Source organism: Acartia tonsa, chromosome 6 (assembly GCF_053477335.1).
Source record: "Acartia tonsa isolate MP-2025a chromosome 6, ASM5347733v1, whole genome shotgun sequence".
NCBI lineage: Eukaryota > Metazoa > Arthropoda > Copepoda > Calanoida > Acartiidae > Acartia > Acartia tonsa.
This window is the reverse complement of record NC_137265.1, coordinates 31,645,784-31,670,863: the sequence shown is the minus strand read 5'-3', so window position 1 is coordinate 31,670,863 and position 25,080 is coordinate 31,645,784. Positions and strand designations below refer to the sequence as shown.

Sequence of the window (25,080 nt, the reverse complement as noted above, 5' to 3'; positions counted from 1 at the left end):
TAAAAGGTTTAGTGATTTTTTGTCATGATTAACATCACGTCATTGTCGTGTCGTTAGAAATTGTTAATCTTAAAACTAAACCTATAACACCATGTTTGAAAAGATGGTGGTATAAAAACAAAAAGGTAAATTATGAATGAAATAATGAGCTATTTTTTTTTATATCTGGTAACTTTTAGAAAAAGAAAATATATGGTCATTTAGAAGTATTGTTTTAATAAGTTATCCTTTTTAAAAAAAAAATTATGATTGCCTAAGGGACTTTTAAATCTGTATGTACCGAAGGATCTCGCTAACCCGATATGGATCTTCTTTACAATGTAGCTTTTCTTAAATCCAAGGTAGGTTTATAACTTTTTGGTACAACCACCATCCAAAAAGAAAACGCTCCTAAATAAAATTACCCCCCTATTTAAAAAAATTTAAAATAGAAGGCCGGGTGGACTCCCTCCTTCTCCTACACAGCCTCCCCCCCCTTATATAAAGAGGTTTATAATAAACAAAAAAAATTTGTGTAGCAAAGGATCTCGCTTAACCGCTGAATCAATATTGTTCTACATTACAGTGAAGCTTCTGGTAAGTCCTGAGAGTGTTATAGGCCGTTTCATATTTACGTCTGGGTATGGTTTTAGGCTTTTTTCCATACCCTTAAGAATATAGAGCCTATAGGTGCTAGGGGCGCAACCACTAGTGGTTAATAAAGAAGATGCATATATACATACAAATTTATTTCTTAATAATTATATATTTATAAACACATATAAACAAGAATATTTTGGTGGTTATGAGATACAGTTTGGTTTAGTAGTAATATACAATTTATCTAATAAATGTAACATTTTATTATAATTAATCATACAGCGAACATAAATTTATGTGTCAACATTAACAATTATGTCTAAAAGAGGCGTAGCAATTCCAAGCTAACAATAGTTTGAACAGATATATTTATTATAGATAATATAGATTTTCAAATAAAATAAATCAGGAAAATTTTTTAATTTGACAAAAAAAAACAAGGAAATGTTAAATTTAACAGCAACGCAAATGTTTTTTTCCTTTTAATCTTGTTAAGAATATTAACAATAAATTGCGATTCAAAGCTATTTTAGCCAACAAATAAGAGATTGAGTTTGTAAGGTCAGAAAAAATTGTAATTCAATCTGAATTAAACAGACTTGTTTATTAGATAGGTTTTTTTTAAAGATCTGACATTAAAACATGCATTTTATAAGAGATTAAAATAAAAGGAATTTTTTTTTAGGATAAAATCATTAGTACCAAATTTACTTTTAAGCTCAATTTAACAGAAAAAAATTATCAAAAATAAGAGATGAAAAAAGCTTAAATGCGATTTCTATAAAACTTATTATACAAAACTATTGAAAATCAAAAGAATGTTTGATAAAAAATTCAGAATTTAAGCAAATAGAGATTCTTTTAACTTTTTAAAAAGCCACTAATACATTGAATCAGTTATATACAGTACAAATATGGCCATTTCAAATTATTTTGATTTAAGTCTTTTTATTGACAATTTAAAAAGTGTAACATTAATATTGTTAACAAATACAAATAAAATATTACAAAAATACATTAAACAATTTAGGCTTTTTTTTAGCAGTTTGATTTTAGCAAATCATTTAATGTTTTTATCTTGACTGTTTTTGCTTTTAAGTTATAACATTACTTTTCTTTATAACATTAACAAATTTTCATTTTAAAATATGATTGATGAGTATTTTGAAACTTGGATCAGGGATATTGCACATTAAGAAGAACTATTTTGTCTTTGACTTCATCTTTTGAATAGAAAAATTTTGAAATATTTCTATACTTGTAACTAGTTGCTTCGACCCTAGTTTTTTTAGGTTGCAATGTCCCTGATCCAGATTGACACATTAAAAATGATTTAATTTGATTTTAATCTCATTTCTGTAGGATCATGCATGACAGCAAAGTGTCCAGCTCCATCCAGAGTATCCTCTCCTGCCCGGCTGATTGGTTTATACCTGGAATACAATTTAAATATTAAAAAATACTTAATTATTTACAGACATTAATCCATGTTTAAAAGTAACAGGAAGTCTCTCTGTGTGTGTATTACTTGATTGATTGATTTATTAGCCATAGTCTCTTAGGGTTTGGACCTAAGTACTCAAGTAGTAAGTAAGTAGTCATGGAGTAGGCTGAGACACTTTTGTACAGCCACTAAGGCTATCAAGCTCCACGTTTAAGCACATTATGACTTAAGACCCGCTATCTCATGAGAGCTACTCATTATTGCCTCACCCTCGCCGAGTATGGCAGGTGTCCCAAAACCAAGTCACAGTAATGAATGACGCTCTCCGCAGAGGAGCTTGGGATAAGGGTAGTACTGATATTATGTACTTGACTATTAAGTATCCAAACTTACTCAATAATCCCCTTCTTACACAACCAGGGGAAGTTGCGTGAATGTATTCAACTGAGAAATTCGAGTTGCCACATGGGGACTAGAACTCGAACTCTCATCTCCGTAACTCAGTGCGTTACCACTGAGCTACCACGCCCCTATAGAGAAGGAAATTGCTAACCGCAGAACTGATATCGCTCTCCTTAGGTAGCTTTGGTATGGATCACGCCTCGCTTCGCTCGGGTTTCAAGCCACTAGGGGAAACTAGATTTGGGGTGGGGGAGGATACGTCATCATTACGGTGATTAATTGGGGACACCTGCCATATTCTGTGAGGGTGAGGTAATAATGAGGAGCTCTAATCAAATATTTCAGTCTATACTTCATCAATTCTACTAAAATAACTTTACCTGGTTTCTTCCAGTTGATTAATACTGGAGCAGCAGCATGGCCTGGAACAGCTGGAACACAGGATCAAAATCAAAACAGGAATAAACCATTGAATTAAATTCAGTCCAAGCCTTAAATTATCAAGATTAGTTTGCATGAAAATTTAGGCCTATTGAATTGAAAAAAGTTATTAGTACTTTAAAGTTTAAACCTACTAAAAGCAGATACCCTATTACTTTTTCTATAACTTTTAGCCAAAATTAGAAGTTTAATAAAAATACCTTTTCTTTTACACCCTACTACTTTCAGAATAGTAATAAAGTTGAAATAGTCCTATCAATTTTAAACTTTACCTAGTACAAAGCATGGACACAGTAACAAGTTCGAGCATATCCACAACAGCTTGGTCTTTGTCACTTCTTGTGCTCAGCTGTTCTATCCATAATAATAAACATTCCTAAATAAATATAAAATTAGAAAACTTCAATAATTAAATTACTATAAAAAAAATGTGAGTATGTCTATCATTAAAGGTATACTTATATTCTAATACATCCTATTATATAAAGTATTAGAGTTTCATTTGACTGTAGCTTGCAATTTCGATAACAACTAAACCGATTGATTACTCATTTTAGAGAAGCTTCTAATTGGTCTCGGAATGGTTCTGGGCTATTTACATTTTTAATTATCCTGATCTTACACCCACCCCCCACCTAGAGGCATAGGGCGTAGCAACTAGTATTGTATATAGCTAAATCCTTATACTAAAGTAACAGGATGTTTGTTTGTCTGTGTGTGTATCTGTGTGTCTGTACCGAAGGATCTCGCTAACCGCTGAACCGATCGGGTTCTCCTTAACAGGGTAGATTCTCATAGGTCCTGGGAAGGTTTATAACTATTTTGGGGGAGGGTACCACCACCCTCCCAAGAGAAATCACAATAAAATCGAAAAAAATTGAAATATTCCTGCCGCATAGTGTCGCTAGCATACGAATGTCTCTACGTAGCCTAGTTGCGCTGCGTAGATACATGAATTTATTATTTAACAGCTGATTGACCATAGACAAATTATTTCTTAAATTAGATATTTAAAATAAAAAAAACATTTAAATGCCACTAGAGGCCTCTAGGGGCGTAGCCGCTAGTGATAAATATTTTACTAATGTATAAATAATCCAATTCTTTTTAGAGTGCTTTAACATGGGTAAGGTATTGTCAATTGATGTCCAATTTTGATGAAAGTTATAATTTTAAAACCTTTACCTGGATTAGGAAAATGAATATACTGATGTTTGAAAGAACGACCAATCCAATGTTTGTTTTGATACCCGCAACTTCGTACGTTGGTATCAAACGAGAACTTATTGATACCTAAAATAATAATGAAAGGTTTCGTGATTTTTAAATTAGTTTTTATCCCTTTAATAATAATGATTGAATGACGTCATTAGATTGCCGTTTATTTGTCGGTCTATAATGTTATATCAAGCGCACATATGATCTTTAAGGGAAGTAAAAAGTATGTCAAATGAGAATAGGCTAAACAGACTTTACTATTTTTATTCTAACTGAAAACTTAATTGAATATTAAGTGTTATAAAGTTCCTTGAAAAAATCAGATTCAACCATTTTAGATATCTGAAAGGACAGACAGACAGACAACATTTCTTATATATTTGGATGTAAAAGTAGCTTAATAACAACAACAAATACCTTGCAATAGTTAACAGTTCCAAAGATAGTTAAGATTAGAAGGGGTAGAATAATGTACACTCCTATCTCAATGCCAAACCAAACCTCTGGACTTTGCTGAAACATTGTCACCTAGAAACATAGATAGTTCAATATGATAGAATTATGTACACTCATATTTCTATGCCAAACCAAACCTCTGGAATCTTCTGAAACATTGTCACCTAGAAACATAGATAGGTCAATAATAGAATTATGTACACTCCTATCTCTATGCCAAACCAAACCTCTGGACTCTGCTGAAACATTGTCACCTAGAAACATAGATAGATCAATAATAGAATTTGTATTCTCCTATCTCTATGCCAAACCAAACCTCTGGACTCTTCTAAAACATTGTCACCTAGAAACATAGATAGTAGGTCAGTAGTAGAATTATGTACACTCCTATCTCTATGCCAAACCAAACCTCTGGACTCTTCTAAAACATTGTCACCTAGAAACATAGATAGATCAATAATAGAATTATGTACACTCCTATCTCTATGCCAAACCAAACCTCTGGACTCTTCTAAAACATTGTCACCTAGAAACATAGATAGATCAATAATAGAATTATGTACACTCCTATCTCTATGCCAAACCAAACCTCTGGACTCTTCTAAAACATTGTCACCTAGAAACATAGATAGTAGGTCAGTAGTAGAATTATGTACACTCCTATCTCTATGCCAAACCAAACCTCTGGACTCTGCTGAAACATTGTCACCTAGAAACATAGATAGGTCAATAATATAATTATGTACACTCCTATCTCAATGCCAAACCAAACCTCTGGACTCTTCTAAAACATTGTCACCTAGAAACATAGATAGTAGGTCAGTAGTAGAATTATGTACACTCCTATCTCTATGCAAAACCAAACCTCTATACTCTGCTAAAACATTGTCACCTAGGAACATGGATAGGTCAATGATAGATTTATACACTTTCTACTCTTGATAACAACCCTTTGAATATACTGCTTTTTATCCATTTCAAATTAAATGGCAGAATTAGATAAAATTAATCAAGATACAAAACTAAGACTATAAAATAACTTTTGTGATACTTTAGCTGCATTAGGGTGGTTTATGTAGACCCTTGTCAATGGGTGTGTAGATGGGTTTAGTGAGGTGGACAACTAAATCCATTGATTCGACCTCTAATTTAGCAAGGGCGGTGGATACACCTCCCTGATCTGCTTGCCTCTGGATATAGCCATCTATAATTCATACCTGTTTTGAAACAATCTGGAAGGCAGCAAGTAGAGCTGGTAGGGTAAGAGCCAGTATACAGACAACAAACTGCAGACAGTAGTTGGCCAAACCACGCACAGAGGAAAATAGAAACCTAAAACATTAAATTTAGATATACCTTTCAGATTTATTAGGCAGGTTTAATATACATTAATTTTCTAAATTTCTTTATGTATTATTTGTTAGCATTACTAGTTAATAGGTTCATACAAATTCATTACACTAATTTAATTTTATATTTTTAACTGTCTGTTTTACAAATTATTTATTCTCTTCCCTGATTTTAATATAAAAATAGTTTTACACTTCGTGTAGAAATATCTCATTAAATTGAGTGACAACAAATATTTTCTCCTCACAGTTTCTTATACAAACAATTTAGAAATTGAACCTACTCAATTATACAGGCCCACTCAAACTTTCAATGACAAAATGGTTTGAAGCAAAAATGTCCAAGCTTTCTGTGTGAGAAGCAAAGAAACCCCACATATCTCATTGTTATTTTAAAAATTAGTAAGAGGGGGGGGGGGATTTTTTCCTAGTGACTAATCCCTAAGGGGAGAGGGCCTATACTTGTTTAGGCCTACTTTTTATAGGGAGGGGGATTACTTAGTTGTTATACAAAATGCTATTTGTTAAAACTAAGGCCTTGTATTAAAAATCTGGGTGAAGGTATCCCCCCCCCCCCTTCAAACTCATAAAATTATTATATTTACCTTTCAATGGTGAGTGTAGCCACCAGAAGAAAGAGGACACCCAAGAGACCACGTCTCACAACCGACGCATTTTCCTCCAACCATATCAGGGGTTCCATCAAGGGGTTTACAAGCTGCTTAATTGGATCCTGCAAAATAAAAGATTGGTGATGGAAATGAATACTCATTTATCGCATCGTATTATAGACAGCTTTCCTCGGCCTTTATATAAAATTGCATTAAAATGTTGACAAACATTGATATACCCTTTAAGATAGGTCATAAGAAAAACATTTATCTGACAATCAAGATAAACATCCATTATTTGGAATAGAACATGGAACAAACATTAGAAAACCGAATAAGATATGTAATAAGAAAAACATTTACCTGACAATCAAGATAAACATCCATTATTTGAAAGAGAACATGGAACAAACAGTACAGAATTAACAGCCGGAAATACGCAACCTAAAAAAAATGTTTTTGTTAATATGCAAGTATCATATGGGCCAATAGCAAACATAGTTTAAAATAGTTTATATTTATAAAATATTTACATACTTCACTATTTTGTAAAAGACTGAAGAATTAAGGATCAAAAGTGATTAAAAAAAAGTGTGTATGATATACCCCTATCATTATAAACAAAACTACCCCCAGTAGATTAAATTTATTGGTGGAAAAAAAATTGGATAATTAAAGGCCCCCAATGATCTTTAACTATTAAATGATATCAATAATACAAAGTAGAACGATGTTTGTTTGTCTGTTTGTTTGTAGCTAAGGATCTCGCTAACCGCTGAACTGATCGGGTTCTCCTTTACAGGGTAGCTTCTCATAGGTCCCGGGAAGGTTTATAAATTTTCTTGGGGGGTGGGACATCCCCAACCCCTCAAAAAATGAAAAATACCCCCCCCCCAAACAAAAAAATTCTATTTAAAACTAAAATTAAAATAGTGGGGTCGACTACCCCCTCCCCTCCCCCAAATAAAAAAATCCATCCCAAAGAAATTTTTTCTTTCTATTTTTCTTTTAAATCTAAAATACGAAAAATTTATTTGATCAACCCTCTTGGGGCAAAGCCCCTAGAGGCTAGGGGCAAAGCCGCTAGTATTATAGAAAGAAAAGCAGGCATTTAGACATCATACTAATTAATATTTAGTTTTAATAATAAAATTTATATCAATTCGATAACATCTTTAAGCTTGTTGCCTAAATACACCCACCAACAAAATTTAAAGTAAACAAGGACAATCATTCTCCAAAAACGTGAAATTTAAAGGACTATTAAATTTAATTACAATACCAAAAGTTTTTTTAAAATAATTGTGTCTGTAATTGTCTACACGTGACTTTTTTTTGCCTAATTTCAAGATTGATTGGGGTTTCTAATGTTCATTGTCGGAAAGACAGACGTATTCTAAAACTAGATTTATTATTACTTGGATCTTAAACTAAATTATCAGGTACCATAATAAAGTGAAACTGGTAGCTGGCTAAAATAACGATCCCCCGTCATCCACCCCCTTATAGAAGAACGAACTGACTAATAAATTATATCCATGTTAGTAACCTAAATTGACGACAATTTTTCCCCTATCATAATATCATATATTCTACATCCATTATTATATAAGACCCTATCTATAGATAGAAGGACTAAAAAAAATAAAAATCAAATAGCCACAAATTAAAGATGAACGAAGTTAATGAACAGCCAAAAAAATACAAAACTTGACAGTCATCTAATAAATTAAAATAGAAGCTAAAAAGCAATGGTTTCATGTTTGAAGGTCCCTAATAAAGAACTATATTTAGTACTATTGGCTATTGATAACCCAATTTCTTACTTTAGATTTTAAAAGAAAAAGTAAAAAAATTGGGGGGGGGGTCATTTTTTTCTAGGGGCGACTTCTCTTGGGAGGGTGGTGGTACCCTTCCAAAAATAGTTATAAACCTTCCCAGGACCTATGAGAAGCTACCCTGTTAGGGAGAACCCGAACTGTTCAGCGGTTAGCGAGATCCTTCGGTACAAACAGACAAACATCCTTTTACTTTATTATAAGGATTGAATTAGATAAAATATTATATTAAAAAATTGTCTGTCATTTAAACTAGACTTTGAATACAGATATGTTGTTTTTTTTGTTTATACACAAATCATAAAATATGCAATTGTATGAAACTGGATTGGTAACTTTAGAATCATAGATCTTAGGGGATGATGAATGATACTTTATTTAAGGGTGCCATCAAGTGGACATTCATGTGTGTAGGAATAGGGTTTCTAGTTTTCTATGGTATTAAGCTAGGATGTCAGAAAATAGTGGACATTTATGTATGTGAATAGGGTTTCTAGTTTTCTATGGTACTAAGCTAGGGTGCCAGCAAATAGTGGACATTCATGTGTGGGAATACGGTTTCTAGTTTTCTATGGTATTAAGCTAGGGTGCCAGCAAATAGTGGACATTCATGTGTGGGAATACGGTTTCTAGTTTTCTATGGTACTAAGCTAGGGTGCCAGCAAATAGTGGACATTCATGTGTGGGAATACGGTTTCTAATTTTCTATGGTACTAAGCTAGGGTGCCAGCAAATAGTGGACATTCATGTGTGGGAATACGGTTTCTAGTTTTCTATGGTATTAAGCTAGGGTGCCAGCAAATAGTGGACATTCATGTGTGGGAATACGGTTTCTAGTTTTCTATGGTATTAAGCTAGGGTGCCAGCAAATAGTGGACATTCATGTGTGGGAATACGGTTTCTAGTTTTCTCATGCAACATTTATCCGGGTGCTTTCAAATAATAATTTTAGAGCTCTAATTAAATGCAAAGGTTTTTTACATGTAAGGTCGATCCGCCCTTACCTCTACGGCTAATGTCTGTTTAGCCTGTCCTCAATAGAGAAATTGCAGAAAGAATTATGTGGTTAGGTTAAGTAAAGGGGTTGGGAAGGCCCAGCAGTGATTATCAAAAATTAGTAGTAAGAATTAAGTTTTCCATTATAAAAATCCTAACTAATTAACTTACATAACTATTAAGTTAGTTACTAGTCTAACAAGTATATATATAACTTCTATTATGTGTGAAATTTAATATGAAAAAATCCTTTAGATAAGATTAAGGCTGTTAAATACTCGAATGGAATACTCTTCATTAGTACTGTTGTTTTTTATAGCTTTAATGTTGCTATTTTCTTCGAGATCATTATCAAAGACCTGTAGAATGCTGTTAGAAAAATTGAATAAACTACCTTATTAAGTTTTGTACCTTTGCTACTTATTCTTGATTGATATTTGTATTGGCTATGGTTTTACAAAACCAGCATGACTACGCTTTAAGATTTTTGTATTTCTTCCAATATACAGAATTCTATTTAAGTATCTTTCTAGGCAGCGCATGTTACACCTTCAGAAGTATATTTCCTCTCCCAATACACAGGAAACTATTAGAGAGCCTTACTGTGACTATTATCTAAACAGTGGAAAATCGACCGGAATAAAATCGGAAATTTTGGGTATAGTCCCTTTTGTGACAACCATAACGTGTCACCAGTAAAAACCCAAAGCCGAACTCTTAATTCGTAACCCTGCGGGGTAATCACCTAACCTAACCCAAAAGCTGATGTGAAAACACGACGAAACGCCCCTTCGGGTATAGCCACGAAAGGAGCTATACCCGAAATTTTCTCTCCCAAAACACATGAATCTTTTAGATTATCTAACTGTAAGGATTATCTAAGCATAGTTACACCTACAGAAATGGATGAGCATTCTTAAAACAATTTTTAGTTGATGGTCATAGCATTTAGGAAACATCTCCACTAAAACTTTATCAAAACAAATTTCATCAGTAGGGTTTTTGTGCAGTTTTGATAATTAATAATACTATTTAAAAATTGTAGAAATAAATAAAATTAAAGTAGCTAAACAATAATGTTTGAATTTTAATAATTGATTTCTTAACTTATATGCTTCGCTTTTATGAATATAATTATTCTTATATTATAGCTACTAAACTAACCTAGCTTAGTATTTATCCATGTTTTAATTTTGCATTTAAGTGAGAAGGTACAAACAATTAACTATTGCTTAATTCCTAACTTTATCTAATCATCAGCAATGTAAATTATTACTATATGACTAACTGTCCATACCCTTTAATTCACTTTTATCACTGAACAACACAATTTGCTATTGGAAATCTGACATGGCAATGTGCGGAAGCGATTACACAACTTGTAGTTGGTGATATAATTAACAACACCCAAAAATTATTCTTTGGCTTAAAAACTGTATTTAATTGGTTGAATTCAAACTAGTGTTGTCTAAACTTTCCAACCCATTATTTATTCTACTGAAGGGATAAATGAGGATGTATATCAAATTATCGTGCATTGGCTTATCCCTTTAGATCCCTGATTAGAATATAATCATGTGGATAAAATGTCAGCCATGGCCACTTTTTAGTATCGGCATGTAGTTGACATAAAACATTACAAAAAGAACTTCGATTGAGTGATTTGGCAGGGTTTTTAGTTTTTAATAGGCTTCGGTAATGAAATTTTTTAAAAGTCAAAGTACAAACTGAAGAAGAGCTCTTATTTATCAAAAAAAAATCCTTGGCCTAAAAAGATATTTTTATGAGCACTAAAAAACATCTAAAAAATTGAAATGCATTTGATAATGATAAGATTGTTGCAGAAGTGTTTTGTTTCAAAGCTAAAGAAATATTTGGAAAAGTAATCTAACAAAATAAAATATAATTAATTGCAAAAGTAGCAATCAACAATGAGTATACAAAATATCCTTCATAAAAACCAGTAAGGTTTTGTTTGTTTGTCCGTAAAAAAGGTGCTATCCACTGAACCGATTAAGTTCTCGATTTTGGAGAAGCTTCAAATAGCTCTTGGAATGAATTTTTTAGTGTTTCAAAACAAATTCCCTTAGAGCTAGGGGCAAAGCCACTAGTGACAAAACTTTTAAAAAGAATTTTCGGATCATGGAAAGAAAACAAAGTAGAGGGTTTCGTCGTATTTTTTACAGTAACTTTTGGGTTATTTAGGTTAGTTAAATGTTATTGATTGCCCCGCAGGTTTAGACCTCCACTGGGGCTAGAAATAGGAGAAAGGCTACTGTGAAAATACGTCGCGAATCTCGCTCCATGATCCTAATTTTCCTCCAATGATTTGTTTTTTCTGAATTTCCCGATGAAATATTTAGAAAATTTTAAAATACTGAAACAATTACTCAATTAACTTAATCACGTTTTTTATACTAAATGTTAAATCAACTCAAAGTTTTAGATTTTTTTAGATAAAAGTGTTACGTTAAAAACATTGAATACAATTCATAAAAAATTTGTAATCTATTAGTTGAAACTAACCAAAGATTTTCGGCTGATGTATGAGAGTAGTTATTTCTCGCATCGTATTATAAACGGCTTTCCGCGGATATAGAATGTACAATTTTAAGATTACTAGTTTTTTTTAGCCCCGAGGTGCCGAAGGCACCGGCTAAAAAACTGGTTTTGATCTTATGATTGTACATTTTTATATTCGTTGAAAGCTGGATATAATACGATGCTAGACATAGTTTTTTCGTATGGATGAGAACCGGTTCCTATCCACCGGATTCGAATGAATACGAGAGAACAATTTACAGTCTCCCTCCCTAGAAATCGTCAAACTATCCTAATTTTTGTAAACCTCATCGCAAAAAAAAACATTCTTTTATCGCAGAATGAGATATAAATATTCTTATATAATATAATATTCTTATATGTATATTACTAAAAATCCATTTATTTTATTACTTTTAATTCATTCTACATTTAATTTTGTGAAACTGACAAAAAGTGTAAAATAAATGTGTTACATGTTTAATTTTGACATAAAACTGCTTAAAACAAATTTTAATAAACAAGTTACTCATCAGGACTTTGAAGGGAACATTTTTAACAAAATATCAGTTTATAAACTGTAGATTGTCAAACCTATTTCTAAATAAATGTATCTATGCGTTTAGGTAAAACTATCTTAGTAGGTAAATATTTTATATCCAGGGATCTAAAGGTTGAACTAGTGGTTAAAAGGCACACAAATTAATAAACCAACTAATCAAAATTCAATAAATGTTGAGCCAGCGAATAAAAAAAACGTTACTATAAAACTTGGGGACTAGTGTAATAAACGGCCCATTATCCCCTCCCTCCAAATATAGGTATACATAACTTCAAGTGCTTTCATTTATTGCTACTTTTACTTAATACTCAATGAAGTTTTTAATGTTTGCTACATTGCAATGTCCAAATGTCTAATAAAAGGTTTAAATCATTCACTTCTCTCTTTGGAATACATATCTTATATTATCCTTAACAAAATTGCAACTTTTTTTAACTTATATCCTGATCTGTGATCCTTGATCTTAGAAATATGATCTAATGTTTTAGACTTTATTAGCTAAGCAAAAAGCGCAGCTTTATTAAAATTATTTAACAATGATCTATGCAATTTTTTTATAGAAAGCCTTATCATGTAAAGTAGTGTTTATACATTAAGATCTCGCTAACTATTGAACTAATTAAGTTCTACATTTTATGCAGAACTTCATATAAGTCCTGGGCTGGGTTTTCGCTACTTTATTTTAAACTAGCGGCTGCGCTCCTAGCATCTAGATGCTCTATAAATGTAAGGTATATTGGAGGGTAGAAAAATAGCCTAAAACCATCTATCACAGGACCTATAAGAGGCTTCAATGTAAAGGAGGACCATATCGATTCAGCGGTTAAGGAGATCCATTGTTAAAGGCAAAAAAGATAATAACTCTATATAATTGGAAGTGAATATCATGATGGTTTTCTAACACCTCCCAACTCCCTCGAATACAATGCCATTAGATATTAGAAGACAAACACTTCATTATTTTCGATTTCTCTAATGTCTTGTAATGTCTTATCCTTGTTTAGCTATTCCAGCAACATATATTAAAATGCTGACATTTTATTTTTATGAAAAACTTGTGTTTATTGTTTAGTCAATCATAATTTAGAAATATAAAATTATAAACAGTGAATAGAATGTTCTTTTTAGCTTAGGTTCCCCTTATAAATAAGGACTACTATACCCATACAGAAAAACGTAATATAACATATGTGATACATATTGAATGACAATAGTAAGTTTAGCTTGTATAGTCAATAAATCTATATTGTAAAGTAGTAAGATTTTTTTTATTTTACTAATGACTGAATAGATTGTGTTCTTCATTTTAGGCAAGATTTGTATTGTTACTTGACAGGTTTTAGGCTATTTTTCTACTAAAATTTAAGATGCTCGTGGCTTGGAGCGTAGCCATTAGTCCTATTATATAAAGTACAAAGTTTTTGTTTCTGAAGCTACTGATCTCAGAACATTTGTTGTACTTTTATAAATATCATAGGGCGGTTTTAAGCTATTTTCCTAACCACCACAGCTCTCCCCTAGAGATCTCTAGTGGAATGACCGCTAGTTAATATGAAAAAGTAGAAATGTAATAAAATATTTGCAATGGATGAAATTGTTTTTGTTTTTCGTCTCTATAAACTATCATCGTGTCAATTAAATGCAGTGTTACATGATTTATTAGCTTTTCAAAATTATATTTACTCATTTTGAGATTTTTATGTATGATTATGAAAGTTTTTTTTGACACATATTGTTTAAATAAAAATATTGAATGATAACAAAGCTACTCTATAGCTATGTACGTCAGGTCAAGTAAATATCCAACATTCCATTTCATTAATTGAATTTGAAAAGTTTAGTTAGAACCAACAAAAAAGAAATATTTATAGAAGTTGAATAACTCTTTTCTGCTATGAAAAATAAATATTAGATACTTAATACTGTGCTTCTAAAGGATATAATTTACCCTTTTAATAATGAAGCTCTGTCTTGGTTAGTTCGAAATGTTGGGGGAAAATTGGGTTGTATATTAATTATTCTACCATTGCCTTTCCCTCCCAGATTTTTTCCGGAAGGGTGGCTCTTAGTTTTAAAAAAATATGAAAAAACTTATCGAGAATTTTTTCTGTTACACAATATCATTTTGAAATATTAAATGCATAACATAGATGACAATATTCATGAAAGCGGAACTTATCTACATTTTACGTATGCCTATATGCCAGTTATGTTAACATTTGTATATAGATTTCAAATCTTGTACGCAGATTCCTATAAAAATAGGGTATAATATAGGAAATTTATCAACAACAAAAGAATGAAAATTTCATTTTTCCATTTAAAACCGAATGCAAGTTAATAAAACATGATTTAATCAAATAAATTTTTGAAACTTACAAACTGTTGATTAGACAAAATTCAAATAATGATAGCTACTAGGTAACTATTAAGGGAAAGACATCAAATATCTTTAAATTTAAAAGTAGACATTGCTGTACTTAATTTAAAATGTAATCTTGTAACTCATTTAAGTGAAAAAAGGGCAATCCATCTTTCGTAAACGGGCAACAAACGCTATGTTAATAAAAAAAAAACTTTGACTTTTTAAAGCTATTGCATTAGATATTCTGTAAAAGGCTAATTGAATAATTGATAGCCTGATATCTAGTTGCCGAATGTGTACGCAGTTTCCTGGGTGTTTCCTCATCCTCGCTCAATATTTACTACTAGCTACAAATCTTCAAACTTCCCTTAAAAAAATCAAAATTTGAATGTGTAAACGATTTATATACAATATACATTATAAATTTGAATTTTTTAAATTTTGATTTTTTTTTTTGAAGTTTGAAGCTTTTTTAGCTAGTAGTAAATATTGAGCTAGGATGAGGAAACACTCAGGAAACTGCGTACACATTCGGCAACTAGATATCAGGCTATCGGATAATTTATTGCTTTGTAAAAGGGTTGTCCATCCTAAAATTCTAAATCGTCAATTTTTTATAACCGTATTTTTGATAAATTTTAGACTGACTTTCTTTATTAAACCTTATAAGTTTATTCAATGGCTATTTCACTTAAAACAAGGTTCAATTTGAAAAAAAAATATTTAATTCTGTGAAAGGACTGTCCCTTCAAGCCTAATTTATAATAAACCATTTCATCACAATCTCTCCTACACTTTGCATTTGATCACTTCTAATTAAACATGGATGGGTTAATGGACGATAAATAAACCATAATATTGATAAGTAGCGCAGCAATAAATAAAAATAATGACATAGTTTCTTTAAATTGAACTGTTATATTTTATAAAAATTGGTATATAGATTAAAATCTTGAATGACTTTAGATACTTTTTCTGCCCTTTTCTACCAAGCATCCTGGTACAGCCACTAGTTAAAGAAAAACAGCTATCCTATCAAATGTATCTGATTAAACAAAAATGCAAAACCTAAATTGATTTTAAATGCATATACAGTTTGTTAGTTTCAGATAGAGTCGTGACCCAATAGATGTAGAATATAAGTCGATATTAGGACAGGAGAAAAAATTGTCGTCAATTTAGCTTGGAACTCTTTTATTGGTCAGTTCGTTCATCCAGTAAATGGTACAAAAGGGGGAGGGAAGACGTTATTTTAACCCGCTGCAAGTTTCACTTTATTAGAGAACAAGAAAATCTGGTGTAAGATCCAAGTAATAATATATCCAGTCGTGACCCTAACAAGATTTTTTCATCAACAACTTATCTTGTTATTAAGTTTTAAAGCTATTTGTAGCACAGCTACTGTATAACTCGGGTATGTCCGTATGTCCATCTTACGTTATGTTAGTTAGGTTAATTACAAACTGTTTTTTTCTTCAAATTTTTAAACCGTTTAAGTTTTTATATTAATGCATTTTGTAAGACACTTGTTTTTCGATTTTCAACTAAAATATGGCTTGTTACTTATGGAAATAATTATTCTTGCTTTCCTAATTTTTTAGCTAAGCCAGTAAATTTTTATTAATTAAAAATTATTTTATATTTAAGTATTGAATTTCACTGCATTGTAATTATCATTTTTGTAGAGTAAGTATTATCTATACAACTAGAACAACCTAGTTCGGAGTTCCATGTTAGCGCATCAATAACGTGGTATAATTGAAAATTAACAGTAAACTATTATATTATTATAATAGTTTTTTTCCATCACATTATAAACAGCTTTCCGCGGATATAGAATGTACAATTATGTTGTACATTTTATATTCGTAGACAGCTGGATATAATATGATGCTTTTTTCGTATGGATGAGAACCGGTTCCTATCCACCGGATTCGAATGAATACGAGAAAAATAATTATCATTGCTAAAGGGAATTGTAAAATAGGGGGTAAAGTAAGGGGAAGATTGTTATTAATAATTACGTATTTTAAGAATGGTGCTAACCACTGGCTGCCAATATGTTTACAGTATAGTTGAATCGACAATAAAAAATAACTTTTAACTTATATTTTTTAGCAGCTGCGTATCTTATTTCATTGCATAAAACAGTTAGGGAGTTGAATCCATTTTTATAGAAGCAGAAATATAATCTATGATTATGGTTTGGACCCTTTCAAACTGTAATCTACAATTCCACTTTCCCCTCTCTTGGTGAAGATATCTTCAACGCCGATAAGATTTTTGAAATATAAGATTCCACTTTTGTCTCTCTTGTTGAAGATATCTTCACCAAGAGAGGCACACTGAAATCTTAAATTTCAAAAATCGTATCGGCGTTGAAGATATCTTCACCAAGATAGGGGAAAGTGGAATCTTACATTTCAAAAATCGTATCGTCGTTGAAGATATCTTCACCAAGAGAGGGGAAAGTAGAATCTTACATTTCAAAAATCGTATCGGCGTTGAAGATATCTTCACCAAGAGAGGGGAAAGTGGAAAGGTAGATAACAGTTTTAGAGGGTCCAAACCATAATCATAGAATATATTTCTGCTTCTATAAAAATGGATTCAACTCCCTAACTGTAAAATCTTTTCAATCTTCGTTCGTTTATTTATAGAAAGAGGTCAAATATTTTCAGATTCTTAACTCTCCGAGTTCTATTATATAAAGCAGTAAGGTTTTTATGTAGGTAGCTTAAGATTTTTAAAATTACTCAACCAATTGAGTTCTCTACTTTAAAGAAGCTTCACAAAGGTGCCAAGATAGTTTTAGGCTATTCTATTTTCAAATGCAAGTCTGTAAATGGTTTTAGGATATTGTTTGTCCTTTCCTACACTCTCGATGCTAGGGGAGCAACTGCTATTTGATTTATAAAAGAATTTATATTCTGCTACATCCATTTTTATAACCAATAGGTCATAAGCTACCAACAAGAGCATATTTACACAAAAAGTAGAACAAAGAATATTTGTTGTCCATTGTCCTATCCCTATAGAATACCTTAATTCTTGTGATATACGCCTAGAATAGTATTCAAAGAATTTATTTAACGACTTAGTGTATATTTAAATCCCAGTTATTTACTCTACATTTATTTTTCGGGTCAAATTTTTATCATTTCACAAATAAACTCTTAAAATTTATCTTTCTGTTTTGAACATTCATTTAGAATTAAACGAGGATGATAACATTTGTAAACAGCGAAACTAAAAAAAACACTAAAAACAACGCAATAGACAAACAGACAGACAAGATTATTAGATGATTACTAGTCAATAGAATCTTCATAGAAAAATTTCGCTAGGTATCTTTCTTTAATACCAGCCTATAAAAAAATTCCCGAAAACATTTGACGGTATCCAGAGTATTTCATTAGACCGACAGACCAATTGTGTATATAGAGCATATAGGTCACCAAATTCTTTACAAAAAAAAATCAAGTGCTCTGTCAAATTTTCCCCACAGATTTTCAGTCACAATATGACCGACGGACCATGTATGTATGGGAATCTTCACAAAAATACCTTACTATTAGAAAGAAAACATAAAAATATACTCACTGAAGTTTTTCTTGTATATAGAATGTTGATAATAATAGAAAGATTCAGCACCAGGGAAAACAACAAGAACACGAGGTTACATATCAACGTCAGGGCCTGAAACAAAAACGATAAAATAAATTTTAAGCTTCTATTAAATATAATTGCTGTAGGTCTATCTTTCTTTTTCATTTATCTCATATTCAAAAGTGTTCTATTTAAGATTAGCTTTTCTCACTAACACTGTAAATAAACTGTTAACTTTGGAGTACGATTAAAATAATGTAAAATCTTAAATAAAAATAAAATTTTTTGTATGTAATTTTAAAAGGAATTTTTCAGCAGCGCCCTAATGTAATTATTTGTTTACAACACCCCTATAATACAACATTATAATGTAAATATTCTTATCTCTTTATATTAATTTGCTGTAACACTTTTGAATTAGGGTTCTACCAGGGATCTAAAAGGATAAGACAATGGCCAATAAATTGATAATTTACTATATTACCCCTTCTGTAAATTATAATTGATGACTGAAACGTTTAAACACTCATTTTAATGAACCAACCAATCAAATTTGAATCAATAAATAAGTAAACGTTATTATAAAACTTGGGGGATTAGTATATTAAACAGCCCAATGTCCCCTTCCTCCCTGGGTTCTATTCTAGCTTATAGAATCTATTCATTCATTGAATCTTTATTAAAAAACTAGTATGCAATTCACCAATGTTTGTCTGCCTGTCTGTTGTATTTGTGTCTATCCATTAGTCTGTATTATTAAGGTGATTTTTTTATGGCTTAGATGATTGAAATTGATTTGTTAATGGATGTATAAAACAACATAAAATTTGTATTTTTGCATTATTGACTTTGCAAAGCGATGAAACAGAATAGTTATTTTTTCAGATTAAATATCCTTTCCTAATATTTAGGTCGAAAGTTGAGAAACCCTGACAAAGCTAAACACATTAATGATCCACATATCTCCACTTATGGCAGCAGTTTCTAAAATTTTATGCTAATTTTATTAATATTTTAATATCATTATAGTTTTATCTTTACAAACTAGGCCAGAAAAAGAACAAAAACAAGTTTTTTTTGTAGCGAAAACACTTTATAAGATTGTCTATCAGTATATCTATCAGTTGATTTGTTTAATATGTTTGATTGTCAATAGAATTTCAATTTAAATCAGGGATACAGGGATAGTTAATAATGATCATAATAATACAATAAATGTATTATACCAAATTCTGCCTTTGGTAGTTTTGACCCTTTTATTATTGATTTAAAATATTCATATAAAAAAGATGGGTGTTTGTAGTTTATCTGTCTGCTTCTTAAAATATCTTAAACGACACTATAATGGCGCCAGCCGTGTAATATTGTCAGTGGATCTTCTTTTTGCTTTAAGCCTGTTTTAGGCCATTTATAATAAAAGTACGTAAGTTAATATAGTCTAAAAACAAAACTACTAGTTTCTAAGATTTAGGTTTAGTACTTTTCACCAAATCTCATAATAGGTTTAAAGAGTACAGTCATTAACATATACAAATTTATATATTTATAAAGATATATTATAAAAACCATGTTGAAATACCCTTTAGAATCCGCTAACCACTAAATAGTAACAATTTAGACAATTGGTTCAGCAAAAAAGTCCAAATTAAGAACAAGAGAAGCAAAGCTCCTCTAAAAATGTGTCTCACCTGTAAAGTTTTGTGCACGTCCTCCGACGGATTTTGTAGGGAGGCCAGCTTTTCATTAATTATGTCCATTATTCCTGTTTCCGCCATTTTCAAAATTTTAACTTCAATTATTCAATTGAGAAGAAGAAAATAACTAGAATGCCCTTTATAAATTTTGCAAAGCTTTAACTAAAACTTCCTGTATGCAGCATACAAGGACATTATTGTTTCACTTTTTCAATGTATATTGATTTTCACTCATTTCTAATATGTAACTATGTATCACTATGTAATGATATGGGCATGTTGTTTATGCAAGAAACTAACATAAACTGAGTTGAGCTACACTGTTCTATGATACAAATATGTATGTATGTATGTTTTACAAATTATTCTCACATAAAAACACTCACACATACACTCGCTTACTCCTTCAACAAGTCACGATTTTAGTTGTGATACCCTTTTTTGGAAGGTTTTCAAGTATTTTGATATTTTCACAAAGTCCGCTTTATTTTACTTCTTTTTTTCGTTTGTTCTTTTTACATTTTAATAATGAATCTGAAATAGAAATACTATTTTTTAATTACATGAGCTTAAATATGCTTAATTAAAAATAATTCCTAGATGTTTCACTCCAAGTCCCAATACATCATAAAAGAGGGGGGGTTAAAAACCCCTTGCGTGTCTACATATTACATAACACAACCCTAACTACAGAAATATATTTTAGATACAAAAAAAATTCAATATCTAAAATATTATTTTTTTTTATCAAGCATTGAAATATTCTAAAGCATTTTCAAATGCTAGACTTTGATCATATGATATGTGAATAACTAAATTTCTAGTGTTTATTTGTTTTAGCTGTTTTAACTAAAATTAAGATTTTTTAACTAATTATCATGAGGTTATAAACCTTAGACGTCAAAGGGTGGGGTTAAACAGGTATTTGCCCCCCTCAAACTTTAAAACACCTCTTTTTACCCCCTTGAAATATCGTTATGACTTCCTGACAAAGGAGTTAGAGAAAGCCCAATCTGTCCCGATTTTGTATCACTTTTAAAAGTGCGATTCCAGTTACGTCATATACGTTTCGGGAAAGAAAAAGGGAAGGGGGGAAAAAATCTCTTCAAAAGAGATGGGAGAAAAGGGAAGAGACTTCCTTCCCTCCTTCCCTTTTTATATGACGTCACTGGAATCGCACTTTTCAAAAGTGATACAAAATCGGGACAGATTGGGCTTTCTCAGGAGTTATATTATGTTATCCGCAATTTCCCCTATAAGTTATATTAAGAATATATATTTATAAATTTTATGTATCATAAAAACACCTTTTTATTTCTTTATCACGATTAGAAAATATGAAAAGGAAGGGAGAGTGCATATAATGTAAATTTTTATTAGAAATGTATTGTTTTAAAAATACCATATTAGTGAATCGACGAAATTGTTGTAATAAAAAATTTAAGTAAGTAATAAAAGTCACCATGTACAGAGAAGCTTTTTGGAGGAAGGGATCGGTACATCTCTTACAAAAAAATAAAGCTTTTAGAGGCTAATGGCGAAGCCACCAGTAAAATACAAAAAGTAATTTAAATTTAAAAGTAATGCTAAAATATGAGAAAACACAAAAAGGGTGAAAATTAAACCGCCTAAAGAACAATTTCTTCTCAAATTGCAAATTTGGTTGAAAATAAAGCAAATTTGTGGCTAATTTACCCTAACCGATTATAATTTGATGTAAGGACCACATATCTTGGGTAAAAGAAAATAGGGTGTAGATATGGATGTAAAAATATATTCTTCATTTTTTTGGGCAAAATGATTTATGTAACTAAGTTAGAGAAAACTACATGGTTAATAAAAGCTTTAAGGGTTTAGTTATGAATAATACGTGAGAAACAATCGTCTTTTATCAAAAAAAAGTGCAATATGATCTACCAGAAGCATAGCAACTACAAGCAAAGTTTTCATTTAAATTGTAAATTAGACAATGCCATGATATAATACATTAACCTTTTAGAGCAAAACTACATAGAAACTGTATCTTTAAATGACTAACAGTCACAGTCGAAACGCAGAACAAAAGATTATATCCCAACTATAGAGTAGCTGAGCTACTAAAAACACTAGGTATGTTATTAGAAAATTCATCCTACAAAAAAAACTAACAAGGAATGCTTGTTTAAATGACTTAAAATAACATGACATTAGTAAAAGAAAAAGAAGGATATGCTTGTAGCTGTCTCTTTTCAACACACAGATACAACTAATCATTACTAAGTGGCGGGGCTACTCTATAACTTGGGACTGTTCGTACATCCTACAGTCAAAGAGGATAATATAACTGGCGAATTTTTTAAAATTATGAATTGCCTAAAATTAAATAGACTACCTAGCAAAGCATCATATTCTTTGATAATACCTGCCAAAAAATTGCTTTCATTTTTTCAAAGTTAATTTATTTACTAAGTATATTTGCGATTACTTTTATTTAATGAAATCTTCCAATTTTTAACATGTACAAAACGGCCTGCTTAATTGCTTCAAGATCCATGTCAGATCTATATAGGAAATAAATGTCTATAAACGAGCTCAAGTTTTCCAAGGAATATATGATTAAAACTCATAGTGCTCCAATAATCCATAATAAACTCTCATTGCCCAGAACGATAAGACCCATTATTTTACTTTATTAAAAATAAATTCATTTTTTTCATTTCATGTTGCTATTTACCTTATATTGATGTATTTAATTTCTAATCATAAAAAAAGAAAATTTAAATTTATAATATGATAAATTTAAGAAAACTATGTTTTAAAAGAATTCGATTGTGGCGACATTTTGTGTGTTCAAATATTAAACTAAAATTGTAATCATCATCATTAACCCTTTGGTGATGGTAATGTAAAGAAAAAAATATAATTTAAAAAAATCTTTTAAAAATCATTTAAATTATTAAATATTTACTTTCTTTTAGATAGTAATGCCGGGTGAGGAAAATAGATTTATTGAGAAATAGATATGCATATAGAAAACTAGCCAATGGGGAGATAATTATATCGAGCCAACTCTAGTAATTAAATATGGCAACGTTTGAAGGAGCTGGTATCTCAAGTTGATAGAAGGATAGAACAATGGCGGTAAATCAATCTATCCTAGGTTATCCTGTTCAATATGTGTAAAATGCTAAAGTATTTGTTAGTTTGAAAATACATTGTATTATTTTATGAAAATCAAAAGATTTATTTCATTTATATGAGTGTAAAAATATAAATAGTTTTCTCCTAAATTCCCCTATGTATTTTTTTGTGACAAAAAATATTATTTTTATGTTCACACATTTTAAATTCTGTAACAATTTAATCACTTTTCCACTTTGTATTTCAACATTTTCATTTAAATGAAGTTACCCTTTTACTTTTATTTCTATTTTGTTCGTTTTATATAAGAAGGAGCTTTCCTCATCAATAGTTATGGGAGACAAATCTCTTTTTTTCCATCAAAACACCTGTTGTATTAGGATAAGTAACACCCATCAGACAACCAACTCCTTGATTAAAGTCCTAACTGTACATGATAATAATCTGCACCTGTTTTAGGCCAAGGCATCCCCTATTCTCTAACTATTAATGTCGCGCAACTGACATAGCAGCAGTAGCAACCATTTTTAACGTCTTTAGTTATGACGTGGTATTAAGCCGAGATAAAAACCTATCACCACCACCTTGGAAGAGTTTACTTTCTACCCACCTCCTGAAAATTGTAGACGATCGGTCCAGCCGTTTACGTGATCTTAGCGGTCATACTTACATCTTAATTATTACTTAAAAAAAGTTGTATCTCTAAAAATGATAAAACTAAACAAGTCTGCCCATTATTTACATTTACACTCAAAACCTCATGGATAAAGGAAAAACTATAAAATCAGTAACATTTCAAAATATTAACAAATATCAAGATGTAGTGTATGCTTTAATTTTAAAAACTATTTTGGGTACCTTACAAGAATATATTTCCAGTATAAAACTAGTTTTTGTTAAACCTGATAATTTATACATAAAATCCGATAGAAAGTCGACTTATGACATAATTAAGTCGAAGACCAAAGGGGGAAAATACACAAAATTTCATATTTTTTTACTGTAATGTGATGTATAGTCCCTTTCATCCTGATTTAAGAGCAATGCATGTATTTTATAGTTTAGCTTTTAGTTCTTGTGTCAACCGTTTCGGAGCAAGACATTGCTCTGCAACACGACACGAACATAAAAGTGAACAGTTGACTTAATATTAATATTATTATTGTATGTTAACCTTGTCTTGAATTAATACACTTTATAAGAATATTTAGCTGTTTGTTCTTGCTATTACTACACGTCATTTTGGCGCAGTAGTGTAGTACGAATCTATAGCTCAGATTTTCTTTTAATTGTATTATTTCTTTGCTTTTGGTTTTTGTTCAGGATATTTGTAGTGACCAGGATGGACATTTCTGAATGGAGGAAGATGTCTCAGGTGGAGAAGGATGAGTACATGATTACTTTTTGGGGTACGGTCAAGAATGAGATTCATGCTATTGGGACTAAACTTGATAATGTGGCGGCGGAGCTGGGTGGGCGTATAGCGCCACTGGAGACGAAAATTCAAGAGTTGACGGATAATGTTGATACTAATGTTGCTGCGGTTACTGGACTGGCTACTCGGATGGACGATTTAGAAGATCGTCTTAATAAGGTGGTGGAGCCTAGTGTTGATAATGATATCAAGACTGAGAATGTGACCGTTGTGGATGAGTTTATGACTGGCCAGCAGCGAATTCTTGAAAAGATTGCCCAGCAGAATAGTTTGAATGACCAGCAGAATGGTTCGAATACCCAGCAGAATGGGTCGAATAACCAGCAGAATACCCAGCAGAATGGGTCGAATAACCAGCAGAATGGTTTAAATAACTCTATGCCGTGGCAGAGGACGGCTGGTGGATCTGGAGGATTTGGA

General features: G+C 31.2%; 1 protein-coding gene across 3 annotated transcripts; it reads right to left on the bottom strand.

Annotated features, from left to right (window-relative positions):
* Window positions 1–714: 714 nt before the first annotated feature.
* Window positions 715–20,652, bottom strand: LOC145322388 (uncharacterized). 3 transcript variants are annotated; one of them, XM_080164376.1, is made up of 11 exons: window positions 20,100–20,652; window positions 18,406–18,501; window positions 6,864–6,944; window positions 6,495–6,622; window positions 5,758–5,872; window positions 5,223–5,249; window positions 4,502–4,585; window positions 4,052–4,159; window positions 3,139–3,242; window positions 2,806–2,916; window positions 715–2,012 (listed from the first exon to the last, which is right to left on the bottom strand). In XM_080164376.1, exons 1-11 carry the CDS (start codon window positions 20,184–20,186, stop codon window positions 1,913–1,915), a joined length of 1,041 nt encoding a protein of 346 aa, XP_080020502.1. In that variant the 5' UTR covers window positions 20,187–20,652; the 3' UTR covers window positions 715–1,912. The 3 variants fall into 3 exon arrangements, with proteins under 3 accessions (XP_080020502.1, XP_080020503.1, XP_080020501.1); XM_080164377.1 differs by lacking the exon at window positions 5,223–5,249 and adding an exon at window positions 4,768–4,794; XM_080164375.1 differs by lacking the exon at window positions 5,223–5,249 and having other exon boundaries at window positions 4,502–4,612.
* Between the last annotated feature and the right edge of the window lie 4,428 nt (window positions 20,653–25,080).

Excerpts from the sequence above, each read along its gene's own strand:
- LOC145322388 (XM_080164376.1), bottom strand. The coding sequence starts at position 20,186 with ATGGCGGAAACAGGAATAATGGACATAATTAATGAAAAGCTGGCCTCC. Across the intron at positions 6,623-6,863 it reads ATGTTTATCTTGATTGTCAG|GATCCAATTAAGCAGCTTGT; the intron begins GTAAATGTTTTT and ends TTTATTTTGCAG. Across the intron at positions 2,917-3,138 it reads GTGTCCATGCTTTGTACTAG|GCTTGGACTGAATTTAATTC; the intron begins GTAAAGTTTAAA and ends TGATAATTTAAG.